This window comes from Hypanus sabinus, chromosome 9, assembly GCF_030144855.1.
Source record: "Hypanus sabinus isolate sHypSab1 chromosome 9, sHypSab1.hap1, whole genome shotgun sequence".
NCBI lineage: Eukaryota > Metazoa > Chordata > Chondrichthyes > Myliobatiformes > Dasyatidae > Hypanus > Hypanus sabinus.
The window spans coordinates 25,193,726-25,214,770 of NC_082714.1; the positions used below are offsets into that span (position 1 = coordinate 25,193,726).

Consider the following 21,045-nt stretch of genomic DNA (forward strand, 5'->3'; position numbering starts at 1 on the left):
ACGAGCTTGGCAAGTTCCTTTACGGTACATTCTGCTTGGGTCGCCTGTCACTTGTCTTTGAGTGATGCTGGATGTGGTGGTTAAGCATCACTCTAGAGACAATTACACAGCTTCTGTTTGCTAGAATGGCCCATTCCCAAATATTGAAGTTCTTACAAAACTAGAATTAAACACTGAAAACAAGAGAACTGAAAACCATTTTGTAATCCAACAGTTAATGGCACATGTATTGCAATATCAAAATACGTTGAATTTACAGCCATTTATCTCAGCTAGTTTATGGTCCTTCTCATTAGCCTCCTCCCATCAACATATTCCTCCATTCCTACCTCCCTCCATCATCCACTGAGTTTCTTTTGTAAATCTATGCTGCTCACCTCAACCACCTAATTAAGTGCCTGAGAAATAACACTTCACAAGTCCTTCATTGTGTGTATGTACTTCAGTGGTCCCCAACCACCCGGGCCACGAGGAAATTATATGATTTGGCGATATGAAACGTTACGAGTCAGTTGCACCTTTCCTCATTCCCTGTCACGCCCACTGTTGATCTTGAACACATGCGAGGTCATTATCCATGCAAGGGATCACTGGTTGGGTTTTAGTTCCGTTCTTTCTGCCCAGTGCGCATGCATGTAGCTCCCCCGCTACACAGTGTTCTTCAGTGATCCCCAACCACCGGGCCACAAGGAAACAGTATGAGATAGCTGCACCTTTCCCCATTCCCTGTCACACCCACTGTTGAACTTGAACGCATGTGAGGTCATTACCCATGCAAGGTCTCACACGGCCGGTGAGAAGTGCCATTGCTACTGGCCTGGAGCGCGGACAGATGAACGCCGCCTCTAAACCTATTTAGCACACCAAATGTTCGTGGGGAACCCAGTGCTAAAATATTGGCAGACGACCTAATTTGGGCTCAGGGTTTTGTAAGTAGCAGAGCTGCTACCTCGCTGCGATCTACTGAAAGTCATCCCTCAAGCCAAACTTTTGTCAGCCGATAGATCCTACCTACCGACAAGGGGGGGTGGCAGGCAGGGGCCCTGTCACACTCCTGCTCGCTCTCGCCAGACTGTGATCGCCGTGGCCCCGGTACGGGGACCTCCGGCCCTTACCTTGTCCTCTCACTGGTGTGTTGCAATAATTTTATATGTTCATATGAGGAAAATATGCACTGTGTGTTTAATATCCAAACGTTACTTAAAATGTTATGATGCTATTGACTTATAAGTGAGTTATAATTGACTTATCACTATGTTCATGGAGGAATATATGCGCTGTGTGTTTAATATTAAATTTGTTAGATAAACCCTTTTAGAAATGAAATTGAGTGTATTAGCCATTTTGTAAATGACTCATAGTTGACTTATCATCTATATTCCGGCCATGATTAACACCCACACGGCCCCCCACCGTCGGCCGGTCCGCAAGAATATTGTCAATATTAAACCAGTCCGCGGTGCAAAAAAGGTTGGTGACCCCTGAAGTATTTCAGTGGTTTCCCATTTTGCTCTAATGAGAAAAAAACATGTACCGTGTCAGAATGGTCAGTGTACCTACTGAACATGTAGTAAAATGTAGGGGTAGGCTGAGAGACACAGAATCATACAATACGGAAATGAGACCCATCGAATCCATGCCAGGCATCGAGCACTCATACACATTAATCCTACATCAATCCCATTTTATCACCTTACATTCCATTCAACTTCCTTCATATTCTGCCATTCACCTAAACTCTTTGGGTAATTTGGAGCAGAGTGACCAACTAGCCTATTAGCAACCTGTGGTCTTTGAGTTGTGGGAGGAAACACACATAGTCATAGGAGAACACAGAAACTCCACATAATGGAGGCCAGTGGAACCATGAGGCAGCAGCTCCACTCACTGCGCCCCTGTTCTCTCTATTTCAGTGAAGTTTAAGTCTAGGTTGCATAGCATTGCTGAACTGTTGGAGTGACATCACAGTCTATCAGCAACCATGAAAATGTTCCAAAGGATTTTTTAAGTGGGTCACACTGCCCTTTGAAGAACATCTGTATGATCCTCCTCTTGCACTTTCTTGGTCTTTGCTTTATTAAAGACCCAAAGACTGAAACTGAAAGCCCCGCAATGTCAGCTGGTGGGTGGGTGAAGTTTAGGGAAGAGAGAGAGGATGAACAGAATGGGGAATGGTAAAAAAAGAGAAAGGGGAGTGGCATCAGGTCGGAAGCTATCCAGACTAAATATGAGGAGTTGCTCCTTCAGCCTCAGAATGGCCTCATTATAGCAGTAGAGGAGGCCATGCATGGACATGTCAGAATGGGAATGAAATGGCTAAGACCAGGAGACCCTGCCTTTTGTGGCAGACCAAGACATCTGGTAATAGGTTCCTCAGCAGGGAAACCATCTTCCTCACAGTTACTCCACCGACAAACAAGAGACAATCTGGAGATACTGGAAATCCAAGCAACACACACACACACAAAATACTGGTGGAACTCAGCAGGTCAAGCAAGTCAGGTAAAATACTAATAGCATTCTCCTCTCTGACTCCTTTTAAACAACGGTGTCACATTTGCTACTCTCCACTCTGCACTAAGTATTTTGGAAGATGATAACAAAGCTTCCATTATCTCTTTGGCCATCTCCTTCATGTAAATAATCTGCTCCTTAGAATTTACCATTAGTAAAACTAATTAACTTCTCCAGTCATCCTTTGCTCATGATTATTTCTTTTATCTTCTCATTTGTACAGGACTTTTGTTTCTCCAGAGGCACAAAGCATTTATTTCATGTCTTATCTTTTCCATTATTTCCATCATAATTTCTCACCTCTCTCTTGACCTTAGTAATCCTTTCATTGAAGGCTTATTTTTACCCTATACTACCTGAAATATTTCAAAACTACTAATTCGTCCTATAACCAGAGGCCGCAGTGTGATTCTGAGCCAAGTAGTGATCTCTTCAGCTATTAAGGCCATAAGACACAGGAGCAGAATTAGAGCATTTGGCCCATTGAGTCTGCTCCGCCATTCCATCATGGCTGCCTATGATCCCCCTCAACCCCATCCACTTCAGGGTGATGTGTAGATGAACAAATTCCCGATGAGAGCTTTCAGTTGAAAATTTAAGGTCAAGTGGACAGGAGTACTGTTAAAATGGAGATAGCTGTGAAGAGTGAGAAGGAGACTTATTCAATACACTATTCTGAGATGCAAGGGGATGCCGATACAACAACAGCATCATCGTTACCTTCTTCACTGGGATCTGACAATGAGTCCGGATGAAAGTTTTGGCAGAAAACTAGCAGGTCCTTTCGACCTGAAAGATGGGAAGGCGGCTCAAGAGGATTATGGACCAGCACTTCGAATATTGTGGTGAAGCAATTACAACACGGCATGTAAACGATAAATGACAAGTGACATTTGTGCAGCAACTGGCTCCCAAGTGGAAGATTGCGACAATTTTGAAACCACTATTACCAGTAAATGACCTCAGGTCATTCACATGTCTGCAGATTCACATGAATGGGCATTCACATGTCTGCAGATCATACAGCATTGGATATGAGAAGTGTACAGCACCAACCATCATCACATTGTAAACATAATCAGGGATGATATTGAAGAAACAATGCTCGAGGTTCCGCATGGTGGCACTAAGATCCAGCTGTCAATAACTCTAACACATCCTACATAACAACCAACATCATTGGTTACAAGCAGTTCAACTTTAATAGACTTGTATCTGTAGCTTGAGACCTATACAATCAGGGCTGGATAAACTGTTCATACAAAATGCAGATTTGTTTAATGATTCATACAGAGACTTCATTGGGCACAAAGCCCACATCCACATCTGCCAAGAAGTTTTGACCAACTATTCTTGGCCCAGACCTAATCTCTTAAGGCACAGGTGCAGAGAGAGATGTGAAACCTGTAACGGCATGAGATGTCGATCAAAATTCAGCATAGTGATTGAATGACACTACTTACTGTTATCCCAAAATCAGACAAAATGATTCAATTAATGAGTTGTAATCATATCAAACTGAATTTAAAAAGTCAACATCGAGACCAAAATGTTCCTCCAGCATTTTGTCAGTGTTGGACCAAAATGTTAATCAAGCTGGCCTTGTCCCAGATGATCTATCGATTGTGACAAAGACCAAGTTACACACTTGAAAGAAGTGACAGGTGATTAAGAAGCTGTGCTGTCATAACATGTGTTTTAGCTTTGAGGTTGGAAATTGCAGAGTTCAGTTGAAAAATTATGCAGAGGATGCAAATGATCCTTTCCCAGGATACTCCAGCCCTATGCTTGAACATGAACTTGCCGCAATTTTAACCATCTTCATTAGCTATTCTGGATGAATGAGCCTCAGAACAGGGTGGAAGAGCAGTGGGTGCATATGTGAGGTTCAAGACCAGCTTTAGCAGTGACTATTTATGTGTTCATTATGAACACAAAAAAAGCACAGAGCATTCTTGCAAAGTGTCCATCTGTGGGGGCCCGGTGTATTCACTACACATGTAATCACCAGAATGGGTAACTCTGTGCTGAACAAGAATACTTATATGGCAAGCTTTTCTTTAAGAAAAACAGTGCTAGGTGCCTGGAATATGCAGGCAGGGGAAGTGGATGAAGCAGAGACAAAAGCAACGTTTAAGAGGCTTTTAGGCACATAACTGAGCAGGGAATCATTTAAATCTCTGAGCATGTGTTCAGATGTGGTTATCATTGCAGGAGTGCTGGTTCTGATTACATTGCCACAAGGTCACATCCATTTTCTACAACCCACCCATTGCATTCATTCATATTTATGACTCACTGGTAAGCACCTGACCAATCCTACTGCTCCACTATCATCCCCTCCTTTAGTCAAATCAAACGAACAAATCATTTTAGTTGAAGGATTAATTCAAGGATGTACAATCATATTTCTAAAAGGTCCTTTCTATTCCATTGTTGAGCAGGTCAAGCGCAGGTATTTCCAGTGAATATAAGAATTATGCCATGTTTATCACTTCATCTGGCCATGGACATTAAGTAGTTACATAACACATTTGGTTACAAAGGCAGTAAAGACAGTAATTCATCTGCACCATCACAATGCATTAAACTTCGAATTTTAGAGCCCTTCCACTGGCACTCTGCAGCTTTTTGTCTATTGAACCATTACTGGAGATGTGTTTTTGACCCTCCAGATGGGCTGAAGGCCTCAATCTGGAAATAAAGGATGAAATTAGGAAGTTAGCTGACAAGGGACTAAACACAGTAGTTAGTGGTCTAGCCCCTTCTAAGTCTGACTGGGACATTAATGGCAAAATTATGAAACTAGTGCTGGAGAAAAAGGGAAAGCCTTTTATTGATCTGAACTGCTTCTTTTTTTATGCCACTGCATCTGGGTATAAATGACAGTTTGCCAAAAGCACCAGAATTGGAGAAATATCTTAGACTTGATTACTGCAAAAAGCTGCAAGAGGTTTTAAGTACCAGTAATTATAATATCATTACAATTCACTTTACTAGGATTTGAGAGGTTATTAAGACCACAGTTTAATTGCATTTTTATAAAGACCAAAGAATTCATGCCCTGAAGAAGGCTAATTAGATAACCATGAAGAAGTTTGAATATGGCTTAGGGAGGAGAGGAACTATGGAGTTTCTGTGAGGGAGTAAGACTGTCTCCAATAGTTGAATGCATGACTGCACCAAACAAAAGATGTCAAGCTTATAGGCATTCCTATCTGGTTGAACAGGACTTTGAAAGCTAAAAAAAAACTGTGATGGAAAATGGTCCAGAAATTATTGGATTCAATCTCAAAAGACATGTTAGATGAGTAGAAAGGATTCAAAGTGACAAAAGAATTTCAAGGTGATATGAAAAAAATTTCAGAGCTGAAAGGACGATGGGTGATGGAATTAGTTCACCAGAAGACGGAGCGGGCAAGGATCATAAAACACAGGAAAAGAATGAGGCCATTTGGCCCATTAAGTCTGCTCCACCATTTGATCATGGCACCTAATGTGACCAGATATCTAATTTGTGAAGATAGCCAGAGGGCTATAGAGAGATAATTTGTGATAATTTCCATGAAGTAATGGATGGACAAATGCAAAACAAGCAGGTCTCCTGTACCCATCTTGACTGAAGTCATGAATCATCTGGAAAGGGTGGAAGGATCAAATTTACAGGCACCATCTTCAAAGAACAACTGAGTATAGGAGAGATGCCAGGAAAGAAGATGTTGGCCCCATATAGCATAGATATACCAGGAAACTACAAAGCTTAACTTCTGTCCAGGATAAACATTTGGAAACACTTCTAATAAGTAAAATAATAGAGCTGCAAACAAACTCTCAGCCTGTCAGGCGGGAGAGGGAGAGGACAAATTATAGAATAATGCTCACAATTCATACCGAGAAAAGGAGTGGTAAATGAAGTTACCCATATATTTCAGCCCAAAGCATTGACTGATTATTCATTTGCATAGATGCTACCTAACCTGCTGAGTTCCCTCAGCATTTTGTGTGTTATTAAATTCAGTTTGATTTGAAAGCCATTCACTGTTGCATGTCACAATAACAAAAGGCAAAATACTACTGAACACAGAATTCTGTGTAAGCAAGAACTGAATGCAGTAATTAGACAAAGCTTTGTATTACCATAAAAGCTCAAGCTTTTCATTTTTCTTTTAGTTATTCAGATGGCTGACACTCAGATTCATTTATTTATTACAAGTACATTGAAACATACTGTACAGTGAAATTAGCCATTTGCATATAAAATCATAAGACCATAAGACATAGGAGCAGAATTGGGTCATTTGGGCCATCGAGTCTGCTCTGCCATTTCATCACAGTTGATCCATTTTTCACCTCAGCCCCAATCCCCTGCCTTCTCCCTGTATTCCGTCATGCCCTGACTGATCAAGAATCTATCAACTTCTGCCTTAAATATACATACAGATTTGGTCTCCACAGCTGCCTGTGGCAAAGACTTCCACAGATTCATGACCGGAGTTACGTCATATGTCGTATATGATGACCTACGCAAAAACTCATCACTGCTTGTATTAATTCAGTGAAAGGTATCGAAGCTAGATCTACTGTTCAACATACACAACCTGTTTTCAGTATAAAACTTTTCTAACTTTGAAAGTTACTGCATCGAAGGAACACGTTCAGCTCATCTTGAACATTCTGATGGAGGTGAGAGTTCTACAATAGTTCCAAGAGACTTGACTTGCTTCTGAGCTTACATCATTAAGTCTGCCAGCTGACCTAATTTTAACATTTAAGCAATCCACTGTAATTCCTCTCCACCACAGGAGGGACAGCCATTAGTTGAAAACTAGATAATTAACACTTGCAGTTTTCAGTCCTCAATTAACAGGTGACAACAACCTTACCTGACAACACAACTCACAAGAGAATACATACCATTAACCACATGCCTGCTATACAGGAACATGAGCAAGCCACTTCATAATTTAAGACTTTTCTATCACACAATTAGATCAAAACGAACCTGTGCCTTGACTCCACAAAATTAACTTTGTTCTATGTCAATCAATATATATCAATAAGTTAGCATCCAGTCTTCAATGACCCAGTCTGGATTGAACCAAGCTTTGTGGAGAAAGTTTCAGATTTCTGTTGTGTTTTGTGCGAATAAAGGTATGGTGTACTTCAGTAATATTTGAGTAATATTGCAAATACATTGCTTCATTAAGCATTCTTTGTTGTTTATATTATTCATTACGGGCTGTATGTAAGAAATATGTGAATAACATAAGTCATTATGCCACCACATCATATGTGAGCGTCAAACTAAAGAAAGAATTAAGCAGGCACGCATCCGGGTGCCCATGTTTTTCCTTCGATTAATTTTTAGGGTCACAAAATATAACAATAGCAATGAGGCTGTTTTAAAACAATCCTGAAATGACTAGCTACCTATTGAAATGTAGCACATTTTTTCTTCACAAGAGGGAAAGAAAAACTTGAGTGAAAAACAAAGTGCAGCAGGTGTTTCTTCGGAAGGGGAGTGAGATGGTCAAGTTTCAAAGCAGGCAGAAAACAAGTGAAATTCACAGGTTCGTAAACAGTCAGGAAGTTCATTATGTGCCCTGTCAGATGATGTGGGTGAACATGGTCTTTCCACCATGATAGTCCTTGGCAAATCTTTCTACTGAAGTAGCTTGGTATTGCCCTCTTCTGGGCAATATCTTTACAAGACGGGTGACCCCAGCCATTATCAATATTCTTCAGAGATTGTCTGCCTGGTGTTAGTGGTCACATAATCAGGATCTGTGATATGCACCAGCTCCTCATATGACCAACTACCACTTGCTCCCATGGCATAACATGACCTTAATTGGGTGATGGGGGGGGGGGGGTAAGCAGGTGCTGCATCTTGCCCAAGGGTGACTGGCAGGCTAGTAGAGGGAAGGAGCACCTTATACCCCCTTTGGTAGAGATGTACCTTCACCCTGCTGGGGTGGTGATAATAATAGATAAATAAAGGCAAAAACAGCTGACTACATCAGAAAGATATACATGTTCGACTGCACAAGAAATAACTGGATGATGTACACTGAACATACCGAGAAGTATCTTGAAGCAAGTGAAATAGCCAATGGAAAGTAAGTGTCAGTGTTACTAAGTGCAATAGGTGGAAAATATGCAGTTTCTTCGAGCAGGGGTTACCAACCTTTTTTATGCCGTGGAGCTCTATCATTAACCCAATAACCGAGGGGGCAGTGGGCCCCAGGTTGGTAACCCTTGGATTAGAAGTTTAACTGCTCCAACCAAACCAGCTGAAATGAGCTTTGCTGATATCATGAACATAATGCAAGAACATTGAGAATTGAAACATTGCTGATTGCAGAATGCTTTAGGTTTCATAAGTACAATTAAAAGGGTGAGGAGTTTGTTTCCGGTTACATTGCTGAATTGAAGAGATTTTTCAAGCACTGGCAGTTTAGTAAAAGGCTTCATTATACACTGAGAAATTGTTTAGTTTGTGGAATCTTACAAGAAAGCATTCAAGAATGGCTCCTAACTGAAGCAAAGCTCACATTTAAAAGTGCATTTGTAATTGCTGCATGAATGGAAACAGCAGCCACAGACACATTTGAAATGCACATTTGAAAGTCAGTATGAACAAAATATCGATGTCTAAACTGACAACTGCCTGGCAAAACAACTTATGTTACCATTGTGGCAGGGGCTCACATACACCAGATCAATACAGGTTTAAAGGCAAAACTTGCAACAAAGCAGGACACATAAAGACCCATGTCAATCAGACAAAAATAAACGGATTGCACAGGGAAGAGATAAAGATAAAAAGTCAAGTTACAGTTTCAAAAAGAGCACTAATCTGCATGCTGTTGATGAAAAATCTGATAATGATGAGAGTGACTCAGGACTGAGTAACCTTGAGATTTACAATGTGAAAACTAACAAGAGATAAGCAATATGTCTTACATCAGAGGTGTACAGCAAACTAATTAAAATGGAATTGGACACTGGCTCAGCTGTTTCAGACACTCCACAAAATGAGTTTGAACAGCATTTCAAAGATACTGAACTGAAGCCTGTAGATATCCAGCTAAGAACTTATACTAGTGAAAAGATAAGTCCTATGGGAATGACATTCGTAACAATGAAATACAACCGATTGGGCTTGGAGCTGGTAAAAACTAAAGGGCCAGCATTGAGGGGGTGTGATTAGCTGAGACAACTACAGTTTGACTGGCGATCCATCCACCACTTGCATGCTACATTCCCTGCAATAGAGTCAACTGAAAGCGAGTTAAGAAGGTACTGGATGATGCCACAGCAGTGTTCGAGGATGGCATTGGAAAAGTCAAACATACTAGGATAAAATTATGTTAAATGAAAATGCCATACTCAAGATTTGCAAAACCCACTCAGTTCCTTCTACCAACTGTGATAAAGTAGCCAGTGAGCTAGATCACATGGAAGCTGAAAGAATTCTTTCCAAGGTTGAGAGGAGCCCATGGGCAATGCCTGGTTCCTGTAGCCATGAAGAATGGGTGTGTCAGGATCTGTGGTGATTTTAAAGTCACCATCAACCCTGTACTGAAAGTAAATTAATACCCTCTGCTCAGGAAATAAGATATTTTTGTAAACTTTTCTGGAGGGAAGCACTTAGCCTTACCTTAGTCCAAAGGATTTCTCACCATAAACACTCACAAAGGGCTTCATTGCTATAATAGGCTTATTTGTGAAGTAGCTTATGCACCTGCACTCTGGCAGAATGTTATGGACCAGACTGGGCAAGACTGCCCAGGTAGTCAGTGTTACGTGGATGGCATCATTATTACCAGTGAGGATGACAAGGAACATCGCCAAACTCAAGATAGTGTTAAAAAAGATTAGAATATTAAGGGCTCAGAGCACAATGTAAAAATTCTTTAAACCAAGCATCACTTACTGTGGTCATACCATTGACATTCAATAATTACACAAGTGAGTTGAGGTAATTCAAGCAGTGGTGGATACCACAAGGCCAAAGGACATAACACAGTTGCAGTCCTTTTTATGATTTGTCAATCACTACAGCAGGTTCCTGACAAACCTGGCTACTGTGCCCATCCCTTGAACTAATTACTATAAATTGGGAAGAAATGCAATGGACAAAGCAGTGTGAGGTAATTTCAAAAAGGCAAAGGAAATGGTGACGTCAGACACAGTACTCACACATTATGATTCACATCGTCCAGTGAAGCTTGCCTGTGATGTCTGGCCTTATGGTATGGGTACAATATGTCACATGTTATGAATGAACACCCATAGCCTTTGCAACACATCCCTTGCTGCTGCAGAGAAAAATTACGCACAGATTGGCAGAGAGGCCTAGAGTCTATTTGGGATGTAAAACGATTCAACTAGTATTTGTATGGGAGAGAGTTTACCCTCATTACAGATCATCAATCACTGGTATCCATTTTCCACTAACAGCATCAGCACAAATGCAGAGATGGTCTCTGTTTCCTGGAGGACACAATAACAAGATCCAATTCAAGACAACTGTTCATGGAAATGCTGATGGATTTCCCCATTTACTCTTGGAAAAGGAAATACCTGAAAAATTTACAAAAGAGAAGATTCCTTTTGTCATATTCCCCCCAATGCAAATCAAAACTCCCCCTATTGTGGCAGAGATGATCCAAAGGGAAATCAGAAAAGAAACCACAGTGACTCAGGACAACATGGTAACTCAAAATGGCTGGAATGTGCAGCAGAAATTCCAGATCCCACATTTTTTTGTGCCAGGATGAATTTGCCCTTGATGGGAGTTGCCTTATGTGGGGATTGAGAGTTTTTCTCCATCCAAGCTGAGAGCTGAAGTGTTGGAGGAGCTACATACAGTCAGTTAGGCATGGTCGAAATGAAAGCTTTGGCTCAAACCTTTGTCTGGTATCTAGGGATAGATCAACAGACCGAGCAGCTTGCCATGCAATATTCAGGATGCCAACACTTCCAGAAGAAAGGTGCCCAGAGTTGTCAGAACCATTTCCTGCAGTCCCAGATTCAACTCTTACAACCACCACAGAGGAGCCTCCAGAACCTGAGATTGTCTCACCTGACAAGCAAAGATATCCCACCTCCCCCCCCCCCCCGCCCCCACCTCTGTCAGGAAAGACATTATCTCACAAAAGTAAGAAATCCTCCACAGCAATTAAATTTTTAAACACAATATTACACCAGATCCACCAAGGATAGCTTACTACCAATGATTAATTGGGGGTTGGTCAAGGACTTTGTAAGAAAGGCATTTTTTTCATGAGATTGGTTTCTCTCCTCAATGTTCACTTACCGACGTTCAACTGAGACTAGCTTATCTGCCTCCCTCATTTCTTTGGTTTGCCATGAATCCAGTTCACACCATTGCTCTCGATATTATATTAGATAAAGACAGCAACGACTCACTTGTTTAGTGAGGTTCAGTAATGCCATTCAGAGAAGTAACTCTGCCCTTTCCTGACCTGGCTGCTGAGTGATTCCAAATGCATAGCAATGTGGAAGACTGATTACGGTATTTGCCTAGCGTTCAACTATATAAAGCACTCCATTTCAGCACAACGTGAAGAGGTCTCTAGTACTTTCCTAAAGTTAATTAATGTTGGGCAATAGATGTTGGCATTGTCAGACTTGTCTGCGGCCAATAAATTAACTATAACAACTTACGGGCTTTGAATTATTAAGAAATAAGTGGAAATCCATGTCATGGGTCATGGTATTTAAACTGTATTGAAAAAGCTAAAAGAAAAAAAACATTTACTCAAGTCCAGAAGGACTATGCTTGAGCTAAGAATGTCATTTGCCAGAGTAGATTAAACTATACTTGGGGTAAACAATAACTTATAAACAACACACACATCTGCAGGTTTTCTCATCTTTGTGCTAATAATTTATAAATATTATTTTTTTGAGCTATGAAAAATGTATAGGGATGCATGCATTTTTCAGTATTTATCTAGTACTTTATTTGGTTCATCCATCAGTACATCTCAGTGCTTGGTATATTTTTAAAGACAATGGACAGAATGCAACAGATCTTACAGTGTTTCTCAACGTAACAGAATATCAGTGAAAAAGAACACCAAGATGTTTTCATAAATACTCTGTACATACTTTGTTAAGTTGTCTCTTATTATTCATATTTCATCACTGAAAGCAGTAAGTAGGATGGATGATCCTGGCTTAGCTCAGAAAAGGGAGAGCATCAATACTTCTTGTAACTACATTCACCGAGATCTCAGTGAGCAAAATCCAAAATAGAACTCTGTTGTCCCAGGACATTCATCTTTTACATGAGAGACACAAGCCACCAAGTCAAGAATTTCCCACAAGCCAATGAAAGCAAAACAAGGATGCTCTCCAAACTTTACAACACTAACCACATCAAAGTCAGCCTTATATTCCTGGGATGCTTTCTAATTGCTTCCTAATGCAGACCACTATCAACCAGATACACATAGGTTAGCATGCGGATCTCTCAAACAGTGGTAATATAAACACGTTATTCAGTTACTCAGCTCATTGGGATTCTAATGGACTGAAACTTCCACTTTCTCTCCAACTTCGTAACCAACCAGAAATTTATTGAGCAATTTTAGATGAATTGCTGAAAGACAAATCAATGTCTCCTGGTCCTGTAGTCTTTGGCAGCTTTCTCAATCTGTATAATGACCCTGGCAAACCAACTTTCTCTGGAACTTCCCTCTAATCAAACTGATTCATTGAGATCTTCTATGTTGCAGTGAACTCTATAACAGCTGTTCCAGCCTCATTAGAGAGATGGCTTTACCTCACTTTCTTGGATCACTTCAGCATAGTGCCCTGAACTATCCCCCAAGATATCCCCAAGGACTACCTGAGGGCCATTGGTATTGATCAGTGATTGGCACTAATCCAGAAAAACACCATAATTTATGACGCACTATATATACCCAATTGGAAAATGATGGAGGATTGTTTTTATATAACTGCACACCTCACAGATGAATGCAATTCACTGGTTTCACTTCATCCTCCCTAACTTCTCCTCTGTACTCACAATTCATTGTGTTGTATCCAATTTTGTAATCATGCTGGATTGTTCAAATGTCCTTTAGTCTAGAACAGGAGTTCCCAACCTGGGGTCCACGGACCCCTCAGTTAAAGGTGAGGTCTGTGGCATAAAAAAGGTTGGGAACCACTCATCTAGAAGCTCTCCATGAACTCTACAGCATCCTATAACTGCGAGCCCAGGAAAAAAGCTAACTATTGAGAAATACGTAGATAACATAATTGAATTTTCAGTACAAGGAAGTTCATTCCAGCACTTCCTTTTATGTTCAGTTTAACATCTTGGCCGATAGACTGATACCTTGAACAAGAAAGTGAAGTTTCTCTTTAGAAAGACATTAATAGGTCTGCAAACCAGCAGCTCCTATCTTGTTACAGCTGTTATTCATGTGGGTGTAGTGGTGTGCTACATGCAGCGCTAAAATTACGACACGGAGTCGGTAACTGCAGTCGAAGGAAAAAACTTTATTCGAAAACTTCAGCCTCACTTTTAAGCCTCCCTCAACCGGCTCCCCATGGTGCAGAGGCTCCAAAGCTCTGTGCTCGCAAACCCCCGTAGGCTATCTAATTGTGAGTCGGTTTGGATGCGCCAGGAAATGGGTCGCCACATGGGCATGATTTTAGGAGAATATAATGCTGTGGAATTAAGAAGGATATGAGGAAATGCAAATAAGGGTATTTTGATAAATAATCTAGGACATTATTAACAGTTCCAAATTTAAATGATACTAATGTTTAAATGCATAATAATATATCTCTAACCTCTGTTACATACATTTATTGCTGGTTATTAAAGTCATAAGCTTAAGCATTTTTTCTGATATTAGTTAATTTGGCATAATTGCAGCAATTCCTGTTACTTTCACTTAAAATATGCCTTGAAACTTATTTCAAACTATTACAGTGTGGAGAATTTGTTAGGAATTGATTGGAGGAAGTTCCACAGAAAGTTCTTCAACCATACCCTTGATTAAGGACTTAATTTACATAAACCTCAAGGAAATCCAATGGATGCACTAACAGCAGCTTTTGTTATCAAACCATATATTTTTAATTAAGTTCTACCCAGCAGTGGAGTCCACCAAACAGCAGTTACAACGAGTCTGCAGCACATTTGGTTCATGGGGCTTACGCTGCCATTTTATGGAAGAGTTGCTCTTTCTTCCCTTAGTCCCTCACACAAAATCCTGGAAGTACGCAGCAAGTCAGGCAACTGCTGAGTTAATCCAGCATTTTGTATATGTTGCACTGGATTCCCAGCATCTACAGAACCTCTTGTGTTCTTATAGTCCTATGCTCAAGTGACTTTGCAACAAATCTCGCCATTTATAAGTTAAAGACTTTTCCCCCAAATTCCCTGTAATGCAATAGCTTAAAACAGGATTTACTAAGCTGCTTAAGGAATAAGAATTGTGGCAATTATAACCAAATTAACTAATATAGGAAAAAAAATGTAGATTTAATATCACTACTTTAATGAACCTGTGATTCCAAGAGTAAATTTATATAGCAGAGATTACAGATATCATTATTATGTAGCTACAGTACATTAAATCTGTAGATGTTGGGAAAAAATTCCAATGCTTATACCTTAGCTCTCAGTTGATCAGCTAAAAGCTAAAGACATCGTGTAGATAAGATATTATGAAACACTTCCAGCAGAATGCTGCACTTTGCATTTTATGACTATTATAAAAATTGAGTTAGGTAAATGAAAGTGCACTGTACAAATCAAAGTTTTGTTTGCCACCGTGGTTTAAGGTCTGCTAAGTTCAACCAAAGTATGAAGCCGGGTAACAAAGTACATTCTCCAAATTAATAAAGGCAATTATGTGAGCTGTTCACCTGGCTAATCACTCCTCAGTTTAATTACATGTCTACAAAGTCTCCAGCTTCTTAAAATAACAAATTCATCAACTTTAGAAGCTCCTCAGCATCAAGTTTGTCAAAAGTGGCTTACCTCTGAATTTTACTTTCTGAAACTTTGGAATGGTCTGATCAATTCCGAAGAGTCTGGGGGCTTCGATAGCACACTCTACAGAGAGAAAATGCACCTCAACAAACCCAAGGAACTTGATTCTTTCACAATAATCCTCCTCTGGCGTGGCTCAGTTTAGCAAAAATAAATTGTTACTGTGCAGGTCAAAGAAACATGGATCAGGGAGAGAGACACACAAGTGATGAAAAGCACAATGAAAGCAGAAGACTGACACACAGTTAACAGATTCCACTTCTTTATATACAGTGGCACATCTAAGGGTAAAAGGAAAAAAATGGGAAAAGATTGAAGTGGATTTGTAGATAGCCCTACTAGTAGCTAGAGAGGGAAAGAATGCACAAGCTTGATAAGTGTGTAACTAATTCTTTCAGGGATTTTAACCTTCATAAAAATTAGGTCAAAAACCCTAGTATATGTCTGAAACTAGGTACATTTCTGGATTGTATACATGATTGTTTCCTGTACCACCATGGTTGACATAGAGCCAATGAGAGCAATTTGCATTAAATTGAAGAGTTGAGTATTTAATATTTTAGTAGTATTTGAGTAATATTGTAATTTCCTGTTTGTTTATGTAATTCATTATGGGTTATATGTAAAAATAAGTGAATTGCATATGTCATAACACTACATGATATGTGCACGCCTTGCTTAAAAGAAAACACAAATTTAGAATCAGCTTTCAGACTCCTGTCTTTTTCTTTAAATTAGATTAATGTTTTGGAGTTACAAAACATAACATGAAGAATGAGGAAAGTCCTGGATTTAACAGCTTAACCTCATAAACATCTACCTTGCGCTAATCATAATGTAATTGAATTTAAAGTTGAGTTCAAAAAGAAAAAAAATGTCGGAGCTATTAAGATTCCAGAGTTGGTTTAGGCTCGTTCCCATGCAGTGAGACAGATTATCCATAGCAAACAGGGCAAAGGTGCAAAACGATAAAGTATCAGTAATTCAGTGTTAGTAATTGTCAAAATAAATAAGATAGAGATCTAGTTTGTGTCATTAAAGATCAAGAGAACTGGATGCCAAAAAAAGAACAGTCATGGAGAACTGAAGGACAACATAAAACAGTATGGTAATGTACAGAAAAACATCAAAAACCAGCACAGATTGCAGGAAATGGAAAAACTACAAACAACAGCCAAAGGTGTGAAAGCAGTGAGAACCACACAAAGGCAGAGTAAAGACATTGAGTTGTACATTTCAGATCGAGCCATTCCACCCATCTCATCCATACTGACCTTTTTACCAACATACTGTCATCTTATTAGCCCAACTTGGAATGTAAAATAACTTGAAGAAGATGAGGTTTACAGGAAGATGTTGTTTCCTGATTGGCATTGCTGCCTGCCGCACCTCCAACAGTGGCAGAGGGCCTCCGCTCATTAACGTTTCATTAACTTAGCCCTGCTATATCTCCTGGTGGCGAAGCAGTGGCTGGGATGTCTCCCTGCCACCCCCCCCACCCCCCGCAGATACAGTGAGGTTAGTCAGTCCCCCCAGTTTCAGACTTCCCTCCTCAGCCACAGCCAAAAGCTGCCTTTTTCTGCCTCTTCAGCCAACTCTATGGTGGCCGTCCTGAGCCTCACTCCAATCACTGCCGTATCACGGAGTAACCTTGTCGTCAATGGCAAAGAAGCCCTGGCAACTTATCCAAGGTAGATGATGCTCCTCCAGCCGGCTTGCTTACACTCGGCTGCCAGGCCTGAGTACTTCAGCCTCTTCTGCTCATGGGCACCCTCCACTCCTTCCTCCCATGGATGGTTAACTCAATGAGGAGGACTGGCTTGGTACCTTAGAATTATATTAGGAAAATGGTCTAGCTCAAAACCCATATCCTTCTTTTAAATGTATAACAGCGATAATGTAAATTAAGGTAAGGAAATGCCAGTCAGATTGTATGACTACTTTGCAATCGTATTTACAAAAGGCCACCATCTCAGACATACTGAGGAACCCATAATGAAGTCAGGGACAAAATATATCCAAACTTTGTATCAGCAATATACTGGCAAAAAATGGAAAGGCCAAAAATAGTTTCAAGATTTGGCTTTAAAGGTAATTTGTTGGTTGATTATAATTAGCTGTGTATCATTATAATAATGTTATATAATTATAATGTAATATAAAATAATGCAGTTTGCAATATAAAATACAATTTATATAATTATTATAAATAATTAATTAAATCAGTTTAATTTAAATAATTATGACACTGATAATTGGTTTATTATCATCACATGTACTGAGATACAGGGAAAAGTATTGTTTATCTGCCATCCTGCCAGATTATTCCTCATAAAAATACACTGAGGTAGCAAAAAGGAAAAATAATAACAGAATGTTGTTGTTACAGTTCCAGTGAAAATGCAGTGCAGGTTGTTGGATAAGGTGCAAGGGTTATAACAAGGTAGACTGAGAGATCAGGTGTTCTTTACTGTTCAAGAGCTCTGTTCTACAGCAGCAGGATAGAAGCCACCCTAAGCCTGGTGGTGTGTGTCCCCAAGGTTATGTATCTTTTTCCAGAGTTCCAATGTTTTTAAGAGAAAATCATTAAGATGTAAAATTGCACATTATTCTGCTACTTATGAAAGGTATGAGGAATTAAAGATCAGTTAATCCCATATCAATAGTCAGGAATTTCCTAGTGGTTCTTGACAACTCAAGGGAGCTTCAGCTCAAAATTTTCTGTTGACCAGAGTGAGCTATCAACACTTTTCTCAACAACATACTATCCAATTCCACATGTGATCTGATGGTACTGAGATCCACCTTGCCTTCACTCACCTACAAACTTCTATGGTCTCAACATTTTCCAACTGTCTTCCTATCAATAATATCACATAAACATAAAAGCCCCCAAATAAATCATGGAAACACTGATATCAAACTTTGTTCCTGCAATATATTGTGTTTCCTATCAAGGTTCAAAGTCACCACATACAACCCTAAGCTTCATCTTCTTGTGGGCAATTACAGTAAATTCAAGAAACACAATAGAATCAAGGAGACCATACTCAACAGGATGGGCAAACAGCCAATATGCAAATAAAAACTGTGCAAGTTCAAAAGAAAAAAAATGCTAAATAAATAAGCAATAAATATTGAGGATATGAGTTAAAGAGTGAGTCCATATGTTGTAGGAACAGTTCAGTGATGGAGCAAGTGATGTTATCCCCTCTGGTTCAAGAGCGTGGTGGTTGAGGAGTGATAAGTACTCCTGAACCTGGTGGTGTGGGTCCTGAGGCTCCTGAAATACTTCCTGACTGCAGCAGCAAGAGAAGAGCATTGCCTCAGTGGTGGGAGTCATTGATGATGGATGCTGCTTTCCTTCGACAGCATTCTATGTAGACGTGTTCAATGGTGGGAAGGGGGTTTCACCTGTGATGGACTGGACCACTGTGGGTAAACATACTCTATCCCTCTCTTTGTATATACCTGTATAGAACCAGGAGGCTTGCAATCTAAATACCTTAAGTGGTCCACTAAGGTCTTCTCTGGACAACATGCCCATGCAATCATTAAAACTGCCAATTTAGACCCATGCGATTGTCTTCCCCATTTCATTTTTCAATCAAAATGAGTTTTTTTCTTGATTGAGATACTGTGGAATCTAGTTAATTAGGCCATCCATATATCAAGGCAGCCACTTCTTTGGGACAACTCTTAAAGAACAAAACTAATCGAGAAAATAGCCAGGATCTCCTTAGTTTATTTGGGAAACTATTCTGCTTAATTGGGACAAAAGACTGTTGCTGAATAGTTTCTAACTAGCTTCAGTGATATGCATTTGTGTGGCCATTAGACACTACACCATGCTCAGAGTGAAATTGCATCAGTTGTGTGTGTGTGTTTTGTTCAAAAAGAAGCGATTTTTATCACAAATAGATGGCAAGAAATAAACAGCAGGAGAGTTCAGAACTGCTTTGCTCACTGTGGTTTCAAGCATTCAGGCTTGGAGATGCAAGAAATGGCCGGGAGTGAAAATGAAACAATTTCACTACTTCAGCAAGTCAAGAACTACAAAGAATGTGAAGGTAATGACAATCATCTTGAATGTTACAATGAAAATGAAGATTTTGAGGATGCAACAGTTTCTAACCAGTGTCACGTCTACTTGTGTGATCGTTAGACACTACACTGTGCTTAAAATGAACAGTTTTTTAAAAGTGCCAGTTCCGTATGCTTGTGTAATATTATTCATTTGGGCTAACCAATGGCAAGTTAAAAAGCAGCAATATTTGACACTATTTCATGAAGAAAGGCAATGAAGATAGTCCATTATCACTGCATAGGTGATTTACAGTCAATCAAAAGAATATGGCAGCGTAGACTGTATGAATTCCTCAGTCAATAACTATTAGGTTTTATAGTACTACAGTAAAATTGGTAGTGTTTTAATTTGTTCAGTATTTCATTTTAATGCATAATTTGTTATTCAGTTAAACATAGTTTGTCTCTTTTAAACTATTTCCATTAAACTTCAGCTAATTGGGGTAGCCACTTAACTGGGCCAAAACATATTGGTCCCGATACGTCACAGTTAACTGGAATCCACTGTGTATTCTTTGAACTTCGAACAACAATAATGTGTTTACTTTCTTCTTTTAAGGCCCATTTGACTTTCAAAACACATCTCATTTTGACCCCCATAAATGATGTCAATCAAACTTCTACTGCTCATAGCTGTCCATCTCCTGTGCAAAGTGCAGTCCTTCCTTGATTCTATTGTTTTTCTCATACTTACTGTGATTGCCCACTAGAGGATATAGGAAAAGATGCAGCAACAATCAGAAATGTTAAGGAGTCAGAAGTGTTAAATATCTAAACATGCTGCACCATATTTTATATGGTAATTTGTTCCACTTTAAAACAGCTATGCTGAACTTTCAAACAAACTTACAGCTATGCTACTGGATCTAATCTAAACTATTTTCTACATATCAGTCATGTTTACACTGTAATTATACAACTCTAGCACATTTATCGAGGATTCCCCACAGTTGAGAACTTAAGCAAAAGTCTTTATTTATTGAAACACACACAAAATGCTGGAGGAACTCAGCAGGTCAGGCAGCATCTATGGAGGGAAATAAACAGTCGACATTTCAGACCAAAATGCAATAAATTATCCTGAGAGACTCACTGGTGAAGTGCAGCCCCTCTGGAAGTACTGATTAGGGCCCTGAATGGTGGAAGATGTTTTTGGGGCAGGTGTAGCACTTAAAATAGTTGCAAAGATAAGTGCCGGGAGGCATATAGGTGGATAGGGATGCACGGACAAGGGAGCAACTGAGAAAGTGATCCAAACAGAGAGCGGATCTTTATTTAAGAGCAGTATATTGGCATATCACTAATCACTTTCAACAACAGGAAGAAAAAAGTAATAATCAATGTATGTCAAGTCAACCTAAAGTGATGAGTGAACAGTACTTGATTTGAACTTG

The 21,045-nt window shown here is 39.7% G+C and overlaps 1 protein-coding gene across 3 annotated transcripts in view; it reads right to left on the reverse strand.

Annotated features, from left to right (window-relative positions):
• The window catches only part of shisa9a (shisa family member 9a), a 324,593-nt gene that overhangs the window by 244,973 nt on the left and 58,575 nt on the right, over positions 1-21,045 (reverse strand). Inside the window, exon 3 of one of the 3 annotated variants that reach the window (XM_059979329.1) lies at positions 15,554-15,628. The exons of the other annotated variants lie outside the window; for them this stretch is intronic. Coding sequence (XP_059835312.1) covers positions 15,554-15,628 — 75 coding nt within the window. The remainder of the gene's footprint in view (positions 1-15,553; positions 15,629-21,045) is intronic. 3 annotated transcript variants of the gene reach the window in all.